We start from the raw sequence: 21,986 nt of genomic DNA on the forward strand, positions 1-21,986 counted from the left end.
GCTATAAAACTTTTTATTTAAATATAATCCATTTATGCAAGAGAAAACGATTGTTTATTTGACAACAATTTAAAATACTTTCAGCTGCAGAAAATGAAGTCAAGCCTTGTATAATATATGCTTTAAATCAAAATATAGTTTATCTGCCTTTAAAGTGAAAATACAATGAAAATTTATTTAATCTGCACGAAAACAGACATTGTTTGCGAATAATCATCTCCATATGGTAAGTCAAACAGTTTCAAGCATCATATAATCGAAGCTTTGAAGAATTTTGTTAAACCTACATGCGTCTGAACTTAACATAAAAGTTAACTCTGCAACTCCAAGCACAATTGAGGGAAAATTATTTACCCTTGGCTCACACCGCTACGCTCTTACGCAAAAACTGTGTCAAATTTTATTCATTTTTGACGTAGATTTATGCGTCATAACGTTTTAAAGCAAAGGTTAAAATGCTTTTATTGAGCTGCTGAAAAAAAATCATCCGTTATTTTGAATTGAAAACTGTTTTGATCAAAACATTGCAAATAACAGAGAGACTATTTATATTTATCAGAAATCGTCAGCGAATTTACCCCAAAGGACGTAAGGCCTTTTCAGAGAAACATTTAATTACTAAGAACTGGGAGGATAATTTCAGGAAAGTCAGCATAAAACATAAATATCATATAATAAATTTGGCTGACGTAATATAAGTGAGACTTTTGGATTATTTTGTTTGACTCCTAGAACTTGATTTAGCTAATTTTCTGTGTCTCTTCTGTTTACATATATTACTAGTTTCCGTGCTTCAACGGCTGCAAAGACCTTGGATTTCTGTGAACATTATTGCAAAAAATCACGTAAATATATACCAAGGATTAGCGAAAATCTGTTTAGTATGTTTCGGAGAAAATTTTCGACTGGAGCAAAAATTTACATGAGCGAAAATTTAAACTTTAAAAGCATGACCTGGGGATCTATAGCCCAAAAGTTCAAAGTTAGTGCAGATGATGTGGCCTCTATTATAAACAACATAGAAGTGAAGTCTCACGAAACTCTGAAAACCCACAAAGATGATGTTCCTAGCAATATCGTGTAGGTATTCTTAGATCTTGTTAATTTAACCCAGGGTAGGCAAATGGTGGGCTAGGCATATTTATCTTACTCTTGTGGAAGTGGTTGAGCTTGGAAATTAATCTTCCAGGGATATGTTTATAGTTAACCTTACTCCATAAAGTTGTTTCTGAGTTTTTTCTACTTGTCTTCTTTTCCGAGGCTTTGAAAATACATGCTTAGGAGATAGGTCTTAACTTTGTTTTTTTGCCTACTGTCTTGACTCTAGTGATTTCTTTGGAAGATTTGCTGAAATGCCAGTTTAGGGGCTTTTTTTATTTTAGAAAATAGAGTTAGGTGAATAAAACTCCTTGAAATTATTCCAAAGTCTTAATAATTCCATGGGAAGATGTTTGAAGCACTTACAACTGCTTGTTTAAAATGACAAAGGAGTGGACACAGAACCATAAACATGATCATTAAATTAGTAGTCAAGAAATGTCTCTCTTACTGTTCTAGTGTGTCTGTATCTAGAGAGCTGCTATTCAAGACCTTTATCTTGGGTGTTTTGCCTCTTTTTCCATGGCCTATTAATAGTATAGAGCTATGGCTCATTTGAATAAAACCTGATAGCCTAATAAGGCTTCTTGTTCTATGCTTTTTCAAAATTAGCCTACTTCCTTTTCTGATAATAAATCTTGTATCCTACCCACTCCTGACTCAAATATAAACAAAAAAAAAAGCCAAATCAAAGTGAAAACTTAGACCAAATTAGGGAATTTCCTAGCTGCAGTGCCCTCCCAAGCCACAGTGCCCAAAGCAACTGCCCTCTTCCCCCCCCCCCTCTAGAAGTAATTCTGTCTTCCAATGGTTTTACATAGTTCTAAATATTTGTTATTATTGTTTTGCCCCTCCATCTGTTTTATATTCATTATGAATAGGTTTCTTGACCTCTCAAAATCATTAGATATAGAAGAATTTAAGATCCATCATATATCAAATATTATTTTAAAATAAGTTAAAGGGTTTTGGGAAATTTAGAGATGACTCCATGAATTACATAGAGACAAGATGAATACAGTATGAGGTGCTGTTTTATGTTTGTTCTAACTATAATAATTGTTTCAGTTGTAAACTAATTTGAAGCCCTTTCCCACCAATAGCCTTATTGTAAATAATGAATTGGGTGTCACTTTAGGGTCTATTTATGGGCTTTAAAGTGAATGTGGTAGTGAAAGGACTATTGCATTTAGAAATGAATTATATAGAGACAAGGTGAATACATTGATGATGGTGATGATTTTATTAAGTGATTAAACCTTTACAAGTATTTCACTGCTAAATGTCTACAAACTAACACTACATAGGAAGAAAAAAAAACAGACAATAGAATAAATGAAATTAATAAATGCTACAATCAAAGGCACCAATCAGGTATAAATATCAAATATTAATATCAAACCAGTCTTGTAGTTCAATACAAAAATCCATCCAAGCATTTCCTTAATACTTTATCAGAAATTACTAAACTAGGACAAAATGGGAAATTAATTCCTAAAGAATGCAGTTCTAGTTCCATACTAAAACATTGTAAGAAATAAACAGGACAAGTAAACAGATAGTGGCTACAAGTTTCACTTTCACCAAAAATGCACTCTCTGGTTCTAGCTTTTCTAATTTTATTTAAGAAATAATTAGCTGACAATGTCCTGTTATAATTTGGGTTAGCTGGTGTGTAATATTCATTTTAGAAGCAGTTATTAAATGGTCTTTTGATGGAAAGAATTGTATTGGCCATGAGCTCACTCTATTAGTGAAACCTTGATACCACTTTTCATAAAGAAGGTGAATAAATTGCTCAATTCCTTTTTATGCTCTTTCTGCATAGAATTAGTATTTCACTTGTAAGCCTAATTTAAAGACATTGCCTGGTAAAAGCCTTATTAAAAACAAGGAATTAGAAGTCATTAGGGTTTTACATTGCATGTATATTTAAAACGATTATTATATTTAAAACTTCCTTATTTAGATGGAAGGTGAATACACTACTTGATGCCTTTATTGATGTTCTGTCATATTTAACATATTTAACTTTGAAGCAAAATAAGGTCCAATGTTGAATATGTTTGGCTCCATTGTTGATATGGCAATTAAAACAATTTACACAAAATATAAAACAACAGGGTTGTGACTATGTTTATAGCCCATTGACACACCTTCCAACTAAGAGTGTGCTAGGATAGATACAATTTAAGCCCACTTAGGAATGGTGACCACATATAGGTATGATAAAGGGGACCATTTTCCTGTAGTTTAGAGTAGACACCACGGCAAAACATCAACTTTCTGATAGAGTATACAAGTGAGTTGAGTATGACAAGCAGCATCAGCATTCTAGCATAACTCTTATATATGCATATATATTAACCACTATGTATGAGACACAGACAATGGGCAGCTCTAGTTGTATCTTGAAGGTTTGGCTTCCTGCTCTTTTGTCAAGTCTCCTTTTAAAAACTTCAGCTTATGCTGAAGATGCTGTCTTCTTGCTTAAACACTTCCAATTATTGATAACCCTTTGGCTAAAGAAGTCTTGTCTAATTCTACTGTTAAGCCTGGGCTTATGAAGCTACTTAGAATGATGTTGTGTTTGTATTTTGTTGGGTAACTGGGTAAAGAGATTATTTAGGGGTTGGCTGACAAATTTATACATGAGTAGCATGTTGTTCCACTTGCATTAAAGGATCAAAGATGAGAGTTTTATGTTAGATAGCCTTTCACTATATGGTTGCTCACAATGTCCAGATATGCACTTGGTGGCCCTCCTTTGTATATATTCAATGAATTGTATATCACCTTTGCAAAAGGACCAGCAAGGCAGGTTTCAAAATCAAAACTGGTCTCACAATTGCTTTGTATAGCTTTAAGAAGATTCCATGTGATTGGCTAGTAAGTGTTCTTTCCATAAGTCCAAGGCTAGAATTTGCTTTGGAAACAGTTTATGCAGAGTGTTCATGGAACTTCAGAAGATCATCTATAGTGACCCCCAGATCTTCGCCACTGGTGCAAGTTTGGAGAGGTATGGGGGATGATGTCTAGTTATCATTCATAGTGTATTGGTGCAGAGGACTATTGTGACTGAATGTGGTCAAGGTCAGATTGTATTTAGGATTTATCAGGTACACCAAATAGTTTTGAGCCATCAGCCAAGCCTAGGTCTGAAAATCAGAACACAATTTGCATTTTATTCAAAATAATCCTTATTTTGAGCTGAATCTTTCTATTTCTCATAATATTAAAAAAGAAAATACCATTATTCTTAAATTACCTTAAATCATATCATCCAGCATATAGATATTTATCCTGGAAATAAAGTAAAAGAACAAGTGAATTTAGATTAACAGTTTAATATACATATACTCATATTTATTCCTTTAATTCTTAATGATTTTGGATTTATAAAAGTAAAAAAAGAAATCAATGAAAATGAATTTTATTTTCAGCAAAGTGCAAATTCAGTTCCGGTCTTTAGAAGGCATGGGGCCATCAGCCCTACTCTTCTTAGTTTATGCTTGTTTTGAGTTTGACTTGGTTATTTGAAGTAATTTCTGTCTGTTTTGGGTTTCATTTATTTATTCGTCATGATTTGTGGTGGTTTTACACTTAAAAGATTATTTGACTTAATTTCTGCTCATTTTTGGTTTAATGTAGCTCTTTATTACTTTTCTTTGAAAACTAATTTTATATAAAAAATCTATTAATTTCTATTTGTTTTTTATTTATATTTTCTTTTTCATTGGTAAATAAAAATATTCTGATTGTTTTTTTTTTTGTCTATAAGAATTCATATTTTGTCACACTATTTATATATTTGACAAAGGTTTTCCACAATTTTCAAAAGTATGCACTGTTTTGAAAAAATGAACAGATAGTATCATATCCTTTGGTTTAGTTTTACACCTCAACTTTTTCTGAAAACTAAAACTTAATGCTCTTCCTAAAACATTGTATATATACGATTTTGCAGCCTGGATTCATTTACTGTCTTTTGATTTAGTTCAGTTTGTAAAAGACGAAATAGTAATAGTGGCAGGCCTGAAAGTTTCAACTTAATACCCACAGTCATTCTTGAGATATTGCTAAGATGATGCATTGACAGCTGGCATGCCCACAGTGCCTTTGATTCTTTTTTAAAGCAAGAGACTTTCCATCAAAGTTTCTACTTAATACCCTATTCTACTCTTGGATGCTCCACATGGATGCACTTTAGCCATTTTGATTTAGTTCAATAGTTGCAGTAGTAGTATTTGTAGAGTATATATTATTGTCAAAAGTGGTAATAATTTTGGTAGCTCTTGGAATTCCAGCTAAGCTATACCTGTACCTAATACCCTAAGCTGTTGCTGGGATATTGGTAATACACCTCTTTTACAATATACGTGTGCATAGACTGTACCTATTCAATTCAGCACCGCCCTTACTATTTTCTGAAAGTTTATAAATACCTTCAGTGTTAGCAATATTAGTATCCACAGTAGCAAAAGTAATAGTTGGGGGCATAGGAGTAGTATAAGCAATGGCAGTAGTGGAATTAGCAGTGATCAGTGATAGTATTCACATTGTGTCTTTTTTGTTGAGTTCAGAATCCCCCTCATGCCCTAGTAGACCTAACTAAATACATTTTGCTGTTTCTGAGATACTACTGATACATCCTATTGATAATCTGCATGCAAATAACATGTTTTGATCTAGCATGACATCCCCCTCAATATTCCTTGAGAGTTCCACATTAATACTATTAGCCTTAGTATTATTAGTACTAACAGCAGTAGAAGTACTACTACTCCTGTTAGTCATGTCAATGTGAACATATTGCATTTTTGTTAGTTCAACCTACCCCTCAATATGTCCTGAAAGTTTCAGCCTAGTTCTCTAAGCCATTCTTGATATACTAATGATACAGCCTTTTGATAGCCACATAAAAACAAAGTGTATGTAATACATGCATACACACAGTTTGTTTCAACTTAATTTAACACACCCATCAGCATTTCCTGAAAATGTTTCCTTAATACCCTTTGCCCTAGCAGTACAGTAGTGTTAGTAGTAGTAGAACCAGTAGTATGCATGTAGTACCTTTTGGTTGGTTTTACATCCCAGTTAACATGCACTGAGAGCTTCAGCTTAGAATTTTAAGCTCTTCCTAAAATATAGCTGCTACAGCCGGTCAATAATATGTCTCCACATTGAGTGTTTCAATTTAGTTCCCTATCCTCTGAAAGTTTTCCCATAGTATCCTTAGCTTCAATAGTTTTAATAGTAGCCATTGTAGTAGTATTTGTAGTTTAAGTAGCAAGGGCTTTATACTAGGTCCTCTTTTATTTTTAATATTTATTGATTGGATTAAGTATTATTTGTCAGAGGCTGGTATAATCCTTTTTGCAGACGATACTCTTTTACTTGTAGCTGCTCCATCAGTTGATCTACTTTTTGATAAAATGATAAAGGCAATGACCGAGTTTATTGAGTGGGCAGATTTCAATCTTTTGACATTAAATTATAATAAAACTAACTACATTCTATTTTCTCGGATATCTAGTATTGAAACTAATTTAGAATTAATCAAACAGTTCGTGGTAATGACCGCTAAAGTTTGATTCTTTCTCGCAACTCTACTTTTTAAAACAGTAAAAAACTTTAGCGTAAGGAGCGGGGTGTCGAGGAGGAAAAGCCCCTTTCATATACGGAGTAATTTCTGTTCGTTTTAAGTTTTAATGTCGCTCCTTACTTTCATTTAAAAAAACTTGTTTTTTTATTTAATAATAAACGGAAATCAAATAAAAAGAGTAAAGGTAACAAAGTATTTAGGTTTTATGATTGATGAAAATCTATCATGGAAAACACATTCAAATATTATAGCTTCAAAGTTGTCCAGATCTCTGGGTGTGCTTCGCCAAGTTAAAAACCTAGTATCCTATAAAATTCTTCGATTACTTTATTTTGCTATTTTTTACCTGTATATTTGCTATGGTTGCTCTTTATGGGCTAGTAATTTTGTATCATGTTATAAAAAAAATCCAAAATAAAGCCGTTAAACTTTTATCACCTAAAACTTTATTTACTCATAATATTAATGAACTTTATACTAAGAATCAACTTTTTGATATTTCAAAAATAAGAGACTACCAAGTTAGTATTTTCACATATAAATTTATTAATAATATACTTCCCTCTTCTTTCGAAAATTTTTTCTCCATTAATTGTGATCTTCATAGCCACAATACACGAGGGCATCAAATCTGGTACACCCATTTAGAAATACGGCTAGAGCTTCTTTCGTGATTAGAAATTTTGCCCCCTCTGTATGGGATATTATTCCAATTGAAATAAGAAATTCGAGTCATTTGGCTTCCTTCAAAGCTGTTGTTAAGAGATTCTTCCTTGCCAAAGAATAGTATGGTAATGATGCAAAAGTATATTAATAAGCGTGAGTGTCATAAGTAGAATCTTTGTATGTAGTAATATGTAGAGTAGAGATGACTGCCACCTGTTGCCAACAAGCCCAAAGGGGCTTTCTTAGCAGGTGCAGCAAAATGTTTTGTATACATGTTTTTGAAATAAATTAATCTAATCTAATCATTTATAGCAGTAGTAGTGAAAAAAGTCAGTAAGTATGACAGTACTAGACCCTCTAGGTCCAGATTGGTGGTGTTAATCTCTGTTTTGTGGCCCTTCAGCCAGGAAGTGCAATGGGGGTTTGGGGGCCAGCCATCCAGGTACTTATTCAGAGCTTGGTTGACTCTGGCTTAGCTTACAGAGAACAATAACAGTATTAGTAATAGTATCATTAGTAGTACCAGTCACTGCAGTAGTTGTATATACATTTTGTCTAATTCAACATACCCCTTAATATGCCCTGAAATTTGCAACTTAATACCCTAGAGGCCTAGACCATTCCTGGGATATTGCTGATATGTCCTTTTGACAACATAAATACACAAAGTTTGTTTTGGTTTAGCACAACATCCCCCTAAACATTCCCTGAATGTTTCACCTTTCTATCCTTACCCTCAGTAGCAGTAGTCATAGTAACAGTAGCAGAAGTAGTTGTTACAGCTGTATGTACAGAATGCCTTTTGGTTAGTTCAGCATTCCTCTCAACACACCATGGAAGTTTCAACTTAATGCTCTCAGTTATTTCTGAAAAATAACTTGTACATCTTTTGGCAACCTTTCATTTATTTTAACAACCCTCCCGCCCATAAATGTTTGCTTAAAGTTTCGCCTTAATACCCTTAACCTCAGTAGAAATAGTAGGTTTAGCAGTCAATATAGTTGCAATTGTGATAAAATGCACATAGTGCCTTTTGATTAATTCAAATTCCCCCCAAAGTGTCCTTGGTATATTGATCATCCCCTGAAAGTTTCAACTTGATACCCTCAGTCATTATTGAGTTTCCTGCTTTTTTGACAATCTGTATGCACATAGTGTGTTTTGATTTAATTCAACACTGCTTCAATCCTCCGTGAAATCTTTGCCTTAATACCCTTAGCTTCAGTAGCAGTAGTAAGTGTAGTTGTATTTGTAGCAGTAGTAGTAGGATGCAAATATTGCCTTTTGGTTAGTTCAACATTCTATTGAACAAACCCCTATAAGTTTCATCTTCACTCACCAAGCTATTTGTAAGGTATATTGTTGATGCAAAAATAACAGTTCGAATAGAGATAAATCCTTTGATTAGACAGTGAAAAAACAATGCCAAAAACTCTGGATATTTTGATCACATGTACTGTGATCATAATCAGCATCATCAAAGGTCACTGCATATGCAGTTGCTATATTCAGAGTTTTTGTCTTTTTTTTTTCACTATCTAATTAAAAGAACTTATCCCTGTTTGAAATGTTATTTGTGTGTCATAGAAAGGCGGTGTGGTCTTCGAAAATACCCATATTTTGCTAATATGCCCTATTTACAACCTGCATGCAGATGGTTTGTCATTCAGTTCTGCCTCCCTCCTCAATATTTGCTGAAAATTTCACCTTCATACCTTTAATCATGGTTGTAGTTACAGCAGTAGTAGTAGTAGTAGCAGGGCTAATTCGATTGGAAAGTGGAAGTTCTAGTTAAGAATCAAAAGTGATCAGAGGACAACTAGCCCCATGACCTTTTTTCCCAAATGCATGAGATAAAAATTTTTAGATGGCTATTTTATTAAAAATAGTTTAAAGGTCAGATAACAAAAACCCCGGTGTCGAAACAAGTCCCCAGGGCCAGGGGGAAAACGTTGTAAGCTATGCCATGAAGCCATATATGGTTTTTGTAATTTCACAGAGGGCTCATTTGATTGGAAATTGAAGTTCAGTTTTAAAGAGTCAAAAGCTATTGGAGGACACCTAGCCCCTCCTCCCCATGCCCATTTTTCCATGGGATACAAGGGATGCTTGTATAAAATTCAGAGGGGGGTCATTTGATTGGAAATTCAAAGTGGTAGTTCACTTTTTAAGAGTAAGACTGATCAAAGGGCAGTTAGTCCCCACGCCTTTTTTCCCCAAATGTGTCACATAAAGATTTTGAGATAACCATTTTGTTAAAAATAATTCAAAGATCATATAACAAAAACTCTTGTGTCACACAACTGCCCCCCAGGGTTCGAGGAAAAGTGTTGTAATTTATGTCATGGGGTCATGTATGGTTTTAATGGAAGGGACTCTCGGATAAACTTCAGAGAGAGCTCATTTGTTTGGAAAGAGAAAGTTCTAGTTCACTTTTTAAGAGTTGAAAGCGATGGGAAGGAAAATAACCTCCCCCCTCCATTCTGTTTTTTCCCCAAATGCATCAGATAAAAATTTTGAGATAATCATTCTGTTAAGAATAGTAAAAAGTTAGATAACAAAAACTAGTGTTGACAAAACCCCCCACGGCGGGGGGCAGGCATTTTAAGTTGTCCTGGGGGCATATATGGTTCTTATGGAAAGGGTGCAACTTCAGAGAGAGCTCATTTGATTGGAAACTAAAAGTTCTAGTTCACTTTTCAATAGTCAAAAGAGATCCGAGGTAAAATAGCCCCCCTCGCCCTTTTTTCCTCAAATCCATCTGATAAAAATTCTTAGATAACAATTTGAAAAACCATCATTGATTTTAAAAATTAAAGAGTTTTGATTAGGTTCAAATTAGAATCGGACCTGATATGCTGGTAATTAGGTTGACATACATAATTTGAAATTATTTTTTCGAAAATTTGACCGGTTTTTAGCAATTTGTTAAGCAGATTGTTAAACCAAGGATTTGTCTTGCAATTGGCTTGTTTTAAGGAAATGTTTGACGTTGCATGCTAGAAAATGAGGTTGACAGAGACAATTTGAAACGATTTCTGCGTGAATTTGACAGGTTATTAGCTAATGGTTCTGTGAAGTGAATATTTTTTAGAAGGTTGCCATAGACAATAGGTTGTTAAATTGATAAATATTAAAAATCAAGAATTTGTCTTGAAACTGGCTTCTTTTAGGAAAATATTTGATTATATGCTAGAAACAAGTTCGGTTCACTGAATGTACGCTGAGAAACCATCACTGATTTTGAAAATTAAAGGAACTTTTAACAGGTTCATATTATAATTGGACATGGCATGCTAGTAATGAGGTTGACATAGACAATTTGAAATGGTTTCCGCTTAAATTAGATAGGTTATTACTAAATGGTTCTGTCAAGTGAATATTTTTGGAAGGGAACCATATAACAATGGTTTGTTAAATCAAGGATTTGTCTTACAATTGGCTTGTTTTAAGGAAATGTTTCTCGATGCATGCTAGAAAATGAGATTGACACAGACAATTTGATATAATTTATGCCTAGGGGACATATATGGTTCTAATGGGAGGTATTCTCGTATAAACTTCAGAGAGGACATTTGATTGGAAATTGAAAGTTCTATGTCACTCTTAAATTAGTCAAAAGAGATCCGAGGGCAACTAACCCTCTCCCCCCCTACGTCGTTTTTTCCGCAAACCCATCCAGTAGAAATTTTTAGATAGGCATCTTTTTAGAATAGTTGAAACATCAGATAACAAATACTTTGGGTTTCACACATTCCCCCAAAACTGGGGTTAAGTGTTTAAGTTATGCCCTGGGAGCGTATAAGGTTTTTATGTAAGAGGTGGTCGTGTAAATTTCGAAAAGTGGCTCATTTAATCTTTTTATGACTCAGTAGTGATTGGATGGTATCTACCCCGCGCACACATATACACACACCCTCGTTCCCTCAAATGCATTCGATCAAAACTTTTAGATAGACAGTCTCTTTGAAATAATCCAACGATCAACTAACAAAACTTTGGGGTCAACATCCCCCCAGGATCCCAGGGGAAGAGTCTAACTTGTGCCCCGGGAGCATATACAGTTTTTAATGGAAGAAGTTGTCTTATAAACAGCAGAGTTTCACACATTCCCCCAAAGCTGGGGGTAAGTGTTTAAGTTATGCCCCGGGAGCGTATAAGGTTTTTATGTAAGAGGTGGTCGTGTAAATTTCGAAAAGTGGCTCATTTAATCTTTTTATGAGTCAGTAGTGATTGGATGGTATATACCCCGCGCACACACATACACACACCCTCGTTCCCTCAATTGCATTCGATCAAAATTTTTAGATAGACAGTCTCTTTGAAATAATCCAACGATCAATTAACAAAACTTTGGGGTCAACATCCCCCCAGGATCCCAGGGGAAGAGTCTAACTTGTGCCCCGGGAGCATATACAGTTTTTAATGGAAGAAGTTGTCTTATAAACAGCAGAGGAGATTCAAATGATTAGAAATCGGAAGTTCTAATTCTGTTTTTGAGAGTAAAAAATGATTCGATGGTAACTAGCCTCCTCCCCCCAACCCTATTTTCTCCAAATACGTCTTATCGATTTTTTCATATAGCCATTTTGTCCAACACAGACCAAAGATCATATACCATAAATTTCAGGGATAACACAGCCCCCAAAGTCTGGAGGCAAGTACTGTAAATTATGGCCCAGGGGCATATAAAGTTTTTATGGAAGGGATGGTCGCATAAACTACGGAGGGGGCTCATTTGATTGTCAATAAGAATTCTTAATGCCCTTATTAAGGGTCAAAAGTGGTTGGAGGGCAACTAGCTTTCCCTCCCCCCTCTCCAAAGCCCTTTTGTCCCAAATGCGTCCGATAAAATTTGGACATAGCAATGGTCATATAAACTTGGGAGGAAGCTCATTCAACCAGAAATCAGGATTTATCATGCCTCTTCTAAAAATCGAAAGTGATCAAAAAGTAACCCCCCCCCCTTGTGCCATCTTATTAAAAATTTTGATAAGATACGAAAAATTTTAATAAAGTTTTGACAAAATTAAAATACATCTTATCAAAATTTAGAAAAATCCATTTCGTTCAAAATAATCCAAAATTCAACTTACTATAACTTAGGGGCTGAGAAATCCTCCATAGTCCTTGGGGCAAGGATTGTAACTTATGTAAATTGCCTGTAATTAGAACATACAATTTTTTGGAAGGGGTGGTCGTATTAACTTTGGATGGGACTCGTTCGATCGGAAATTGAAACTTCTGGTTATTTTATAGGATTCAAAGTGATTAATGGACAAAACTAGCCCACGCCCCACTTTCCCAAAGGGCATCCGGTCAAAACTTTGAGATTTCCAATTTGTTCAAAAACGTTCTAAGGCCAAATAACTATGCTTCCGGGGTTGAACCCCCCGCCCCCAATCCCCGGGGAAATGTCTCTGAGTTATGGAACTTGCTTATTGTTACTTTGACAATTTATTAACTTTAATACTTGGTTTTATTGATTTACTTGGCAACTTCGATTTGCCGTGCAAGCTGGTTATTGTTACTACGATACCTTATTTACTTTGATGCTTTCATTACTTTGATATTTTTTCTTTGATATTGTTACTTTGATACTAGTTTTGGTACTTTTTGATGAACGGTACTTTGAGGGGTTATGCACTTTAAGTGCAGCCCTATCCTAATTGCCGGGACTTTCGTGAAATGTTTCCGAGGATTTCAAGAATGACGCGTTATCTGGTATTGTCTAACCATCGTCTTTAAGATAAGAGCATTCCTTGAAACAGGGGATTCTCCAGTAAGCCATAGATGGTATTATCATTAACTACTGTTGTAGATGGCGATATGTTTTCTTTTCCAGGAACACATTTTAGCTTCTAAGTAGCTTTTTCCGTCGATCTTAGCAAATTTAGGTCTGGTCTAGGAACTGATCATGAGACCCATGATTTCCTACGGTAAAAGAACTACACGTTACTCGACTGAACCTAAAAGTCATTGATGATATCATGTTCTTAGAAAATATATTCTAGGTAATCATTGTATTGTTTCTGGGCTCTAGCCAACTGGTGTTAAGCATCATTTTATTGTAACAAGTTAATTGCGCAAGCAATTTCTCAGTTGGTGTTAGATATATGATTAGTGCTATCAGTGATTTGTTCCCGGTCACAGTTTTGGTATCATTCCGAGAACATGCATACCACAGTAATTTCCGATAATTGCTATACGGACATATTCTTGCAATGGTCAATGAAACTTGTTTTGATCTCCAAAAACTGTAATGACTAAAACCGGCCAGGTATCACTTCTGTAATTGAATGGTCCCGAGCACATTGGTTATCCATTACTACGCTTGCGCATGAGTTGGGGTCCCTATGTACCCCTTCAAGGCCCCAATGACCTCCCCCTCCCAAATTAAAATTTTGTCCTCCAATCCCAAATTTTTGTTTTGAACGGAATTTTTTGAACTTTGAAATTTTTAACTTTTTTTTCCATGTCTTAAAATCAAATTAAATATATTTAAACAAAAACATTCACTTTTGACATTTAAAAAATGCAAAATGAAGATGATATACATTCTATGTCAGTCGTGATTTCTTTCTATTAGAAAAATAATGTTTGTTGTGACGTTTTTTTACTTTGTTTTTTTTTTAACTGAAATATTTTCAACTTTTTTTTATCATGTCTTAAAGTCACATTGAATATACTTATTACAAAAAAATCACCTATGACACTTTAAAACACAAAATGAAGATTATATGAAAATGTCAGTCGTGATTTTATCTATTACAAAAAAAAAATACTTGTTGTGATGTTTTTGTGGGGGTTTAGATTTTTTGGGGGGACTTAGATTTTTTTTATTTGGACTTAGAATTTGCTTGGACTTAATTTTCGAAAATGGGTAAAACACTCTCAAAAGAGTAAGTGATCTTGGTAAAAACTATATGATAAAATTCTATACATTGTAGAACACTCTTTGTAATGATTTCATGCCCGTATCTGCAAAAATGTGAAAATTTGAGTTTTTTCAGAAGGTTGATCATGGACTCAAATATTTTTTCCCTGGGATTATGGTATCAAACCAATAGTTCTAGACAGTCAGGAAAAGGTTTGTTTGATTAGAAATTCAAAGTTCGAGTGTTCTTTTTAAGTAGTAAGAAAGATTTTTCCCCTATAAAGTGATGCTTTCTGCCATCGTGTGCCATAAAAGAAACATTTTGTCTCAAATAAAAAGGGGAAAAACAATTCTTTGAAAATAATGAGATAGTAATTGATTTAAAATCACCAAAGCATTATGTATTGAGCTTCCTGGTTTCAGAGCAAGTAAAGCCATCCAGTAGTGTATTTTCTCCTCAAGAAGCGTGAAGTTGATGCTACTACCTCTAACAACTCACTTCAGCACTAAGGGACCTGAAACCAACTCAGCTATGCACACTTCTCTTCCATCCCAGTATATTCAAAGCCCCCCTTTTACATCCTCCCATGACGAAGTTCCTATATCCCTTAGATCTTCCTTTACGAAATCTTCCGATGCCATTTGGAGACAACCTGCTTTTTTGGCCCTAGACTGTTGGCCGATAATGAGAAGCTTTGGCCATCTGTGATCATTGATCTGCAGAACGTGTCCTAGCCATCTCTTATTTCCTCTCATTATAGCCCTAGAAAGCGGGGTTGAATCACTTTTTCATTCAGTTTACTGTTTGAGATATGGTCAGTCAGTCGGGTATCCAAAAAAAACTGTCGGCAATTTATCTGGAAAACATTTAGTAAATCCTCCTCTGTTTTTTGGAGCACCCAAACATCAAAACTATACTTGACCACTGTCATTACTGTAGCTTCCAATATTCAAATCTTGGTTTGCACACCTATTTTCTTATTCTTCGAAATCTTTTTTGACTGTGAAAAATCACCCTGGGTTATGACACCCCAGGATGATTTTTCTTCGAACACCTTCACTGTACTCACCATCTTTACCAATATTACTGCCTAAGTAACCAAAGTTGCCTACTTCATCGATCTTCCTGTTACCCAACATCGCTATTCACTTTCACTTATTCCTAGTCTGAATGAATTAGTCTTTGTTTTCAAACCCATTCTTGAATCCTGAACTTACACAACCTCTAAATATTCATTAATTTGCTAGTAATTTCATCTAGGATGCTTGAACATCAATATAATCTAAGTCTAGGAGAGTTTTACTTCCTCACTTGATTCTGTGTTCTTCCACTGCATATGTTGTGCTACTTAACTACTAACCTGTTAACTATAATAAAAACAATTCTTATTTCGAGCTATCTGCATCTATTGCCTTTAATATTAAAAAAAAGAGAGAAAAAAATCACCCCTCAAAGCCAAGATTACTGAAAAAAACAAGCAAAAATCAAATGAATACAGTTTAGTATATATACTAGCATTCATTCCTGTTCTTATAATTTTGTATTCCTTAACTTTATAAAAAGATGACATATTCAAACTGTATTTTGTTTTCACTAAAATATAAATTATGTTCTGTTCTTTAGAAGCTACTGGGGAAATCATCCCCACTCCTCTTAGCTTTTGCTTTTTTTTTTAATTTGACTCGTTTGTTTATAGTAATTTCTGTTCTTTTCAAGTTTTGTTTATTTATTTATTGTGGTTTATGATAGTTTTACGCTTGAACAATTATTTGACTTTATTTCTGTTCATCTCGGTTTAATATAGCTCTTTACTTTTTTTTTTCAAAAACTCATTTTGTTAGAAAAGTTTTTTAGACATTCCAGCTGGATATCTTGACATCTTGGTCTGTTTTGATAATCTAAATGCACTGAATATACTGTGATTTTGTTAAGCGGTAGCAGTAATGGTGGCATTAGCAGTATTAGAAAAAATAGTGGTAATATTTGTAGCCTTGGAAGTTTATGCCCAATACCATAGGGCGCTGTTGGGATATTGCTAATACACTCCTTTGATGACCCACGTGCACAGAGTTTGTTTTGATTCATTTGAGCAATACCTTCGCCATTCCCTTAAAGTTTTACTAATACTGTTAGTATTAGTAATAATAGTAATTATAGTCGCAGAAGTAATTGTAGGAGCATTTGGAGTAGTATTAGTGAAAGAATCAGTAGTATTAGTTGTACTATTAATAAAAGTAGCAGTGTAGGATGCAAATATTGTCTTCTGGTTAGTTTGACATTCCCTCACAACATGCCCTGTCAGTTTCAACTTAATAGTCCAACCCCTTCCAAAGATATTGCTGCTTCACCCTTTTAACAACCGTCTTTCACACGGTGTATTTTGTTTTAATTCAAATTCATCCTTAACATCTACTTTAATTTTCGCCCATATACCTTTAGTCTTAATAGCCTTAATACATTAACATGCTCCTGAAATGCGGCTTGTGTAGTAGTGTTATAGTTAAGGGCAGTAGTAGTATTAGTTTGTGCAGTGTGCGTTTTGATTAGTTCATCACCCCGCCCCCCTCAACATACTCTAAAAGTTTCGACTTAATGCTTTAAGCTGTTTGTGAGATATTGGTGATACGCCCTCTTGACAACTTGCATACACATGTTATTTTTTGGTTAGGCCAACATTTCCTGTAGCTTCAATAGTAGCAATAGTTGTATTAGTAGTAGCATTAATAGCAGTATCCTCATAGTGCCTTTTGTTTTATTTTTTCAACGTCCCCCTCAACATTCCTTGACAGTTTCAGCTTAATACCCTAACAAGTTCCTGCCTGCATGTAAATAGCTTGTTTTAATTTAGTTCAATATCCTCTCGAAATTCCCTGAGATTCTCACCTTGATACCCGTAGCCTTGATAGTAGTAGCATGCAAATATTGCCATTTCGTTCATTCAAAATCCCCCATAGTATGCGCTGTAAATTTTAACTTAATGCTCCAAGTAATTCCTAAGATGTTGCTGATGTGAAGATGTTGCTGATAATCCCTTTTAACAACCTGCATTTTCATACGTCTGTTTTAATTCATTTCAAATTCCTACTCTATATTCTGTATAATTTTCACCGTCATATCTTTAGCCTTAATAGTAATTCTCGTCCCAGTAGTTGTAACAGCAGTAGCAATAGTAGCAGTACACACATATTACCTTTTGGTCAATTGAGCATCCCTGTGGTCATGCTTTAAAAGTTTCAGGTTCTTGCTCTAAGCTGTTCCTAAGATACTGTTGATACACTTTTGATAATCTGTTTGGACATAGTTAGTTTTTATTCAGTTCAGCCCCTCCCCCCCAAAGATCCCTGAAATTTTCATCTTAGTCTCAGTCTTCACCTTAGTCTTCACACTTTCACACTTGCTCTCACCCACATTTAATAGACTGTCCATAGCAAGGTGGGCAATTTTATAACGTGCATTGGTTCAGGGCATAAGCCGTTCTTCTTCAGGTGTCTTGTTGGCTACAGTTGTCTGTTTAGGCATGGGAAATCATTTTCAAATCAGCATTATTAAGAAGATTATTTCTGACACTCATGATCATTCTTCTTAGATATATCCTGGAGAAAGATAAACATAGAGTACCTAGTTAAAATCAGAATCAAGTCAGTATTAATTACAGAGAGACTATGAAGAAGAAGAAAACATACCTTTTTTTTCTTCTCCAGCACGATTTGTATTACTGAGCTAAAATTACTCTGGCATGCTTATGTAAATATTTTTCAGTGTATTTATTATCAAATATTTTATATATGTCATATTATCATTTTCCAATCGGCATCATTGTGAAGATTATCTCTGATACCCTTGATCATTCTTCTTGGATATATCCTGGAGAAAGGCAAGCATAGAGCAATTATTTAATTCAGAATCGGGTCAGTATTAATTATAGAGAGACTATGAAGAAGAAGAAAACATAACTTTTTTTTTCTCTAGCATGATATGTATTACTGAGCTAAAATTACTCTGGTATGTGAGACATAGCTTATGTAAATATTTTTTTGTATATTTTATTGCTGAAGCCATCCTAATCTATTATAATATTACTGTATTTTTTCAGGGATCTTCGGCAAATTTGGAAGCTTGATTCAGAAAATGCACAAATAATACATATGCTACAATGGATTGACACACAGAAAAAGTGGTTGAATTCTAAAGAATTTGGAGCCTCATCATGTGTAAGTTATTATTTTGCACAAAATGAAACTCATTATATCAATTTTCTAGCTATATATTTTTTTCTTGTACTCCGTTTTGTTCCATGTGAAAAATACGGGTAATAAATATTTGATGTACTTTCTTACTTACTATGTCTATCCTGTCTAGCAATTAGACTTTACAGTCCCTACCGGTGGTATTGATCTCCGTTTCTTGGCCCTTCTGCCAGAAAGTGCAATAGGGGGTTGGGGGCCAACCATCCTGTGCTTTCGCACACTATTCCTGTTTACCTTCCCCATATTTCTCCAGGTACCCATTTAGAGCTGGCTCGACTCTGGCTAAGCTTACAGAGTCACGCCACTGACCCCCATCCCAAACTGAACAATTGGGTACATTGGGATTCGAACCCGCATCCTCTCAGACAAAGGATCCTGAATCCAGCGCACCAATCCACTCGGCCAGGAGTGGATTGATTTATTAGGCTGAATTTAATTCCAACAAAAAGCTGAGTACACATTCAAAGCAAGGAAATTTGACGAGATTTTATATATTCTTAAGTAGGTGTGCTTCAACTTCATTCTAGGGAAAAGAAAAGTATATTAACATCAATACATAAATGTTATCTAAGCTGTATCTCTAGAGAAATGCGGAAATTGGCATATTATTGTATACAGTTGTAAGGAGAGCAATTAGTGCATTCATAATCCTTTGATTCCTCCCGAAATACTGATGCAATTCAAATTTGAAGCTAATTTTCAAATCTCATAGTTTCAGTTTAAATATTAAACATAGCCACTTCAAATATAAAAATATAAAATAAAAAAAGCCACTTCAAATATAAAAAGCATTGTTGACTTGGTCTCTGAATAACAAAATCATCACAAGTCTTCCAGACATTGTTGTTACTCCATAAAAATAAAACTCACTATCTTACCAGTAAGAAGCTATTTACAGGCATTAAACCTTCCCAAGTCTGTTCATAGCTGCATAGCACGCTCACTCTTGAAAACTGTTGAAAACAGGATACAGTGGGGTATCCTGTGTGCAGTCTATGAATATGCAGGAGGAAGCAAATGTATTTTCAAAATTTGAAGGGGAAATTTCGTTATTTTTTTTTACGTTTTCTATAAAATTGCGAGAAAAGATACTTTTCTATAAAAAACGTATTTTTTCAAAATCTGAGAATTTCGGAATCCATAAATCCTGCCCATTTAAATCTCTGGGTATATTGATTACCGCCATCTTACTTCACAGTATTTCTTGTTTTATGTGTTTTTATCTATTTTACCGTAGTATCTCTTGCTTTTATCTTCGCAATATTAGAGATTACCAATGGAAATATTTAATAGGACATTGAAGAGGTACCTGCAATTCCAGAACTGGAAGTAAAACATGTAGAAAAGCCATCTACAAAACGTATCGATAAAAACAAATTGGATAAGGATATAGCCAAACAGCTCTTAAGAAAAGCAATATGTGTTCAAGCTTCCATGACCGGTTACACGTGTGAGTAAAACTGTTAATTTATCAGATTGTTCTTTTTCGTTAACAAACAGCACCCAACCCATATTTACTGCAACATGGTAAATGAACATCGGCGCCCATAGGGGAAGGAAAGGTAATTTGCACTCTCCTTCCATCTGACAGTAAAATCATCAGAAACTTGCTGAAAGTACTTGAGTTCAGAAGGACCTTTCTTCTTTAGGCATCATTTTTTAGTATTTATTTGTTTGTTTCCGTTTTGCCTGCTATGTTTAGCCCCCATCCCCATCCCTCTGGCCTCTCACTTGCCTAAAATTTAGTGGGTTAATGTGTTTTTTTTTTCATGTATTTTTTTTTATTTAGTGCGTTGACAACTTGTCGAGTTCTTCTCCGTTTTGACAAACTGTTGTGCCTTTTAATAAATTGTTTCATTCCTTCGCTTTCTTTGCTTAAAGTTGATTCCTGGTGTAATTGTGTTGCAAAATTTTGGTCTCCTGTTTTGCTTTTCTTATTCTGTCAATTTTAGTTTATTTTGAGAAAATTGTGAGTGTCTTAATTCCAAAGTTTTCACCTAAGGTGTGTATCTCTGATTGATGAATATGATATTACATTTTGGAAAGCCATATGCATTCTTGCCTGGAGCTAAAAAAAAAGGTTTTTGCTTGTCTTTTAGCAAGACCCTCCAGTGCGTCAGCTGAATCAATTATTTTAGTCTACAATGGAGTGAACTATGGGAAGTTGTTTCGTCAAGCTTCTGTTTCTTCGAGCCACGTTTCTGCTCTCGAGTAAAAATTTATGCTCAAGAAGGTAAGCTAGAGGGCAGACATTCGAGATTCAAGCTATCTTAAAGTGATCCAGATGTGCCAGGATTCCTTGGTTCAAGGGACAAAAAATAGTTTCTAGCAATAACAAAAAATTAGAGATCAAAAAAGGAGCATTTTCCCATGGGTCCCAAAGCTCAATTAGCTAGTTTATCATTTCTGTTGGGTTTAGTATTTCATTTTCTGTGTTTAAGTTTTGTGGCAGAGGAATGACGTAAAATGTGACTTTTAAACTTTAATAGTTTTCAATGCTAAAGAAATTCGAGGTTTCTCTTTGCTTCATTCTCAGTAGTGATGTTAGAAAGTTGGCCCAGGGTAAGAATATAAGTACTTGAACAAAAATCGGTAGGATTTCCTTTTACCTCTGGATGTTATTCCTTGAAGATCTGAGATATGCGCATTGCATCGATTTTTTGGCATAAAATTTTTTTCATGAGGTAAATCATTTTGAAAATTGTGAAAAGCTGACAACTTCTTTGTTTCAGTTACTACGCTCCTTTTTGGGATATATCATTTAGCCCTTCTCTTGAATTGTTCAAGACTAGCCTTTCAGATTCTGGAAGTTCTGTTCATACACTGACACCTGTGTTTCTAAGAAAAAATCCTGCTCTTGGTGCATTTCACTTTTTATAAGACTGTAGATTCCTCAGACTCTAGGGTAAATTAAGGAGGATCAAACGTATTAAGGTTAACAATAATCATTATAACACCCAGGGATTACCTTGTTTACGCTTAGAATAACTAGAGTTGCTAGCTGGCGGGAAGCCTCCTCCGCATTTCTCTTTTTCTTTTTTTTGCACTGCGGTGTTCTGAGAATATTGTAGCTCTCCTATGGTACATAGGCCTTTATCGGTTCTATTTGGGGTTATTATGTAGTTTACCAAGAAGTTACTTGCCCAAACAGAACAATCGCACATAAGCGCACGCATTAGGGCTGTATAGTAAATTAAGAAGTGCAACTGGGATCACTTTTTTCAGTCTCCTCCTAGTCTTTTGGCTGCTTTGATCGACACTATTTTGCAAAGCTTTTCTCAAGAAATATTGCAATCCCAAATACTCAACAACACCTAAGTTATGCTCACAGAATTATCCAGCACATTGTCGAGACTTTGAGGAACAATAGCATGACTAAACACCTTAAAACGTGTTTAAATGGGTTTTCTGTAAGACAGCTCGTAGTTATCAAAATATTTAGCCAGCGGAGGATACAAAAATGGCTGTGTTTTGGTGAGAGCAAAAATC

The 21,986-nt window shown here is 34.8% G+C and overlaps 1 protein-coding gene across 1 annotated transcript in view; it reads left to right on the plus strand.

The window, feature by feature from the left end:
* Positions 1-934: 934 nt before the first annotated feature.
* Positions 935-21,986, plus strand: part of LOC136024659 (uncharacterized) — a 29,240-nt gene continuing 8,188 nt past the window's right edge. The window contains exons 1-3 of the mRNA XM_065700087.1: positions 935-1,080; positions 18,344-18,461; positions 19,791-19,947. Of these exons, the coding sequence (XP_065556159.1) occupies positions 950-1,080; positions 18,344-18,461; positions 19,791-19,947 (406 nt within the window). The 5' untranslated portion in view covers positions 935-949. The remainder of the gene's footprint in view (positions 1,081-18,343; positions 18,462-19,790; positions 19,948-21,986) is intronic.

Source organism: Artemia franciscana, chromosome 3, assembly GCF_032884065.1.
Source record: "Artemia franciscana chromosome 3, ASM3288406v1, whole genome shotgun sequence".
Classification (NCBI taxonomy): domain Eukaryota; kingdom Metazoa; phylum Arthropoda; class Branchiopoda; order Anostraca; family Artemiidae; genus Artemia; species Artemia franciscana.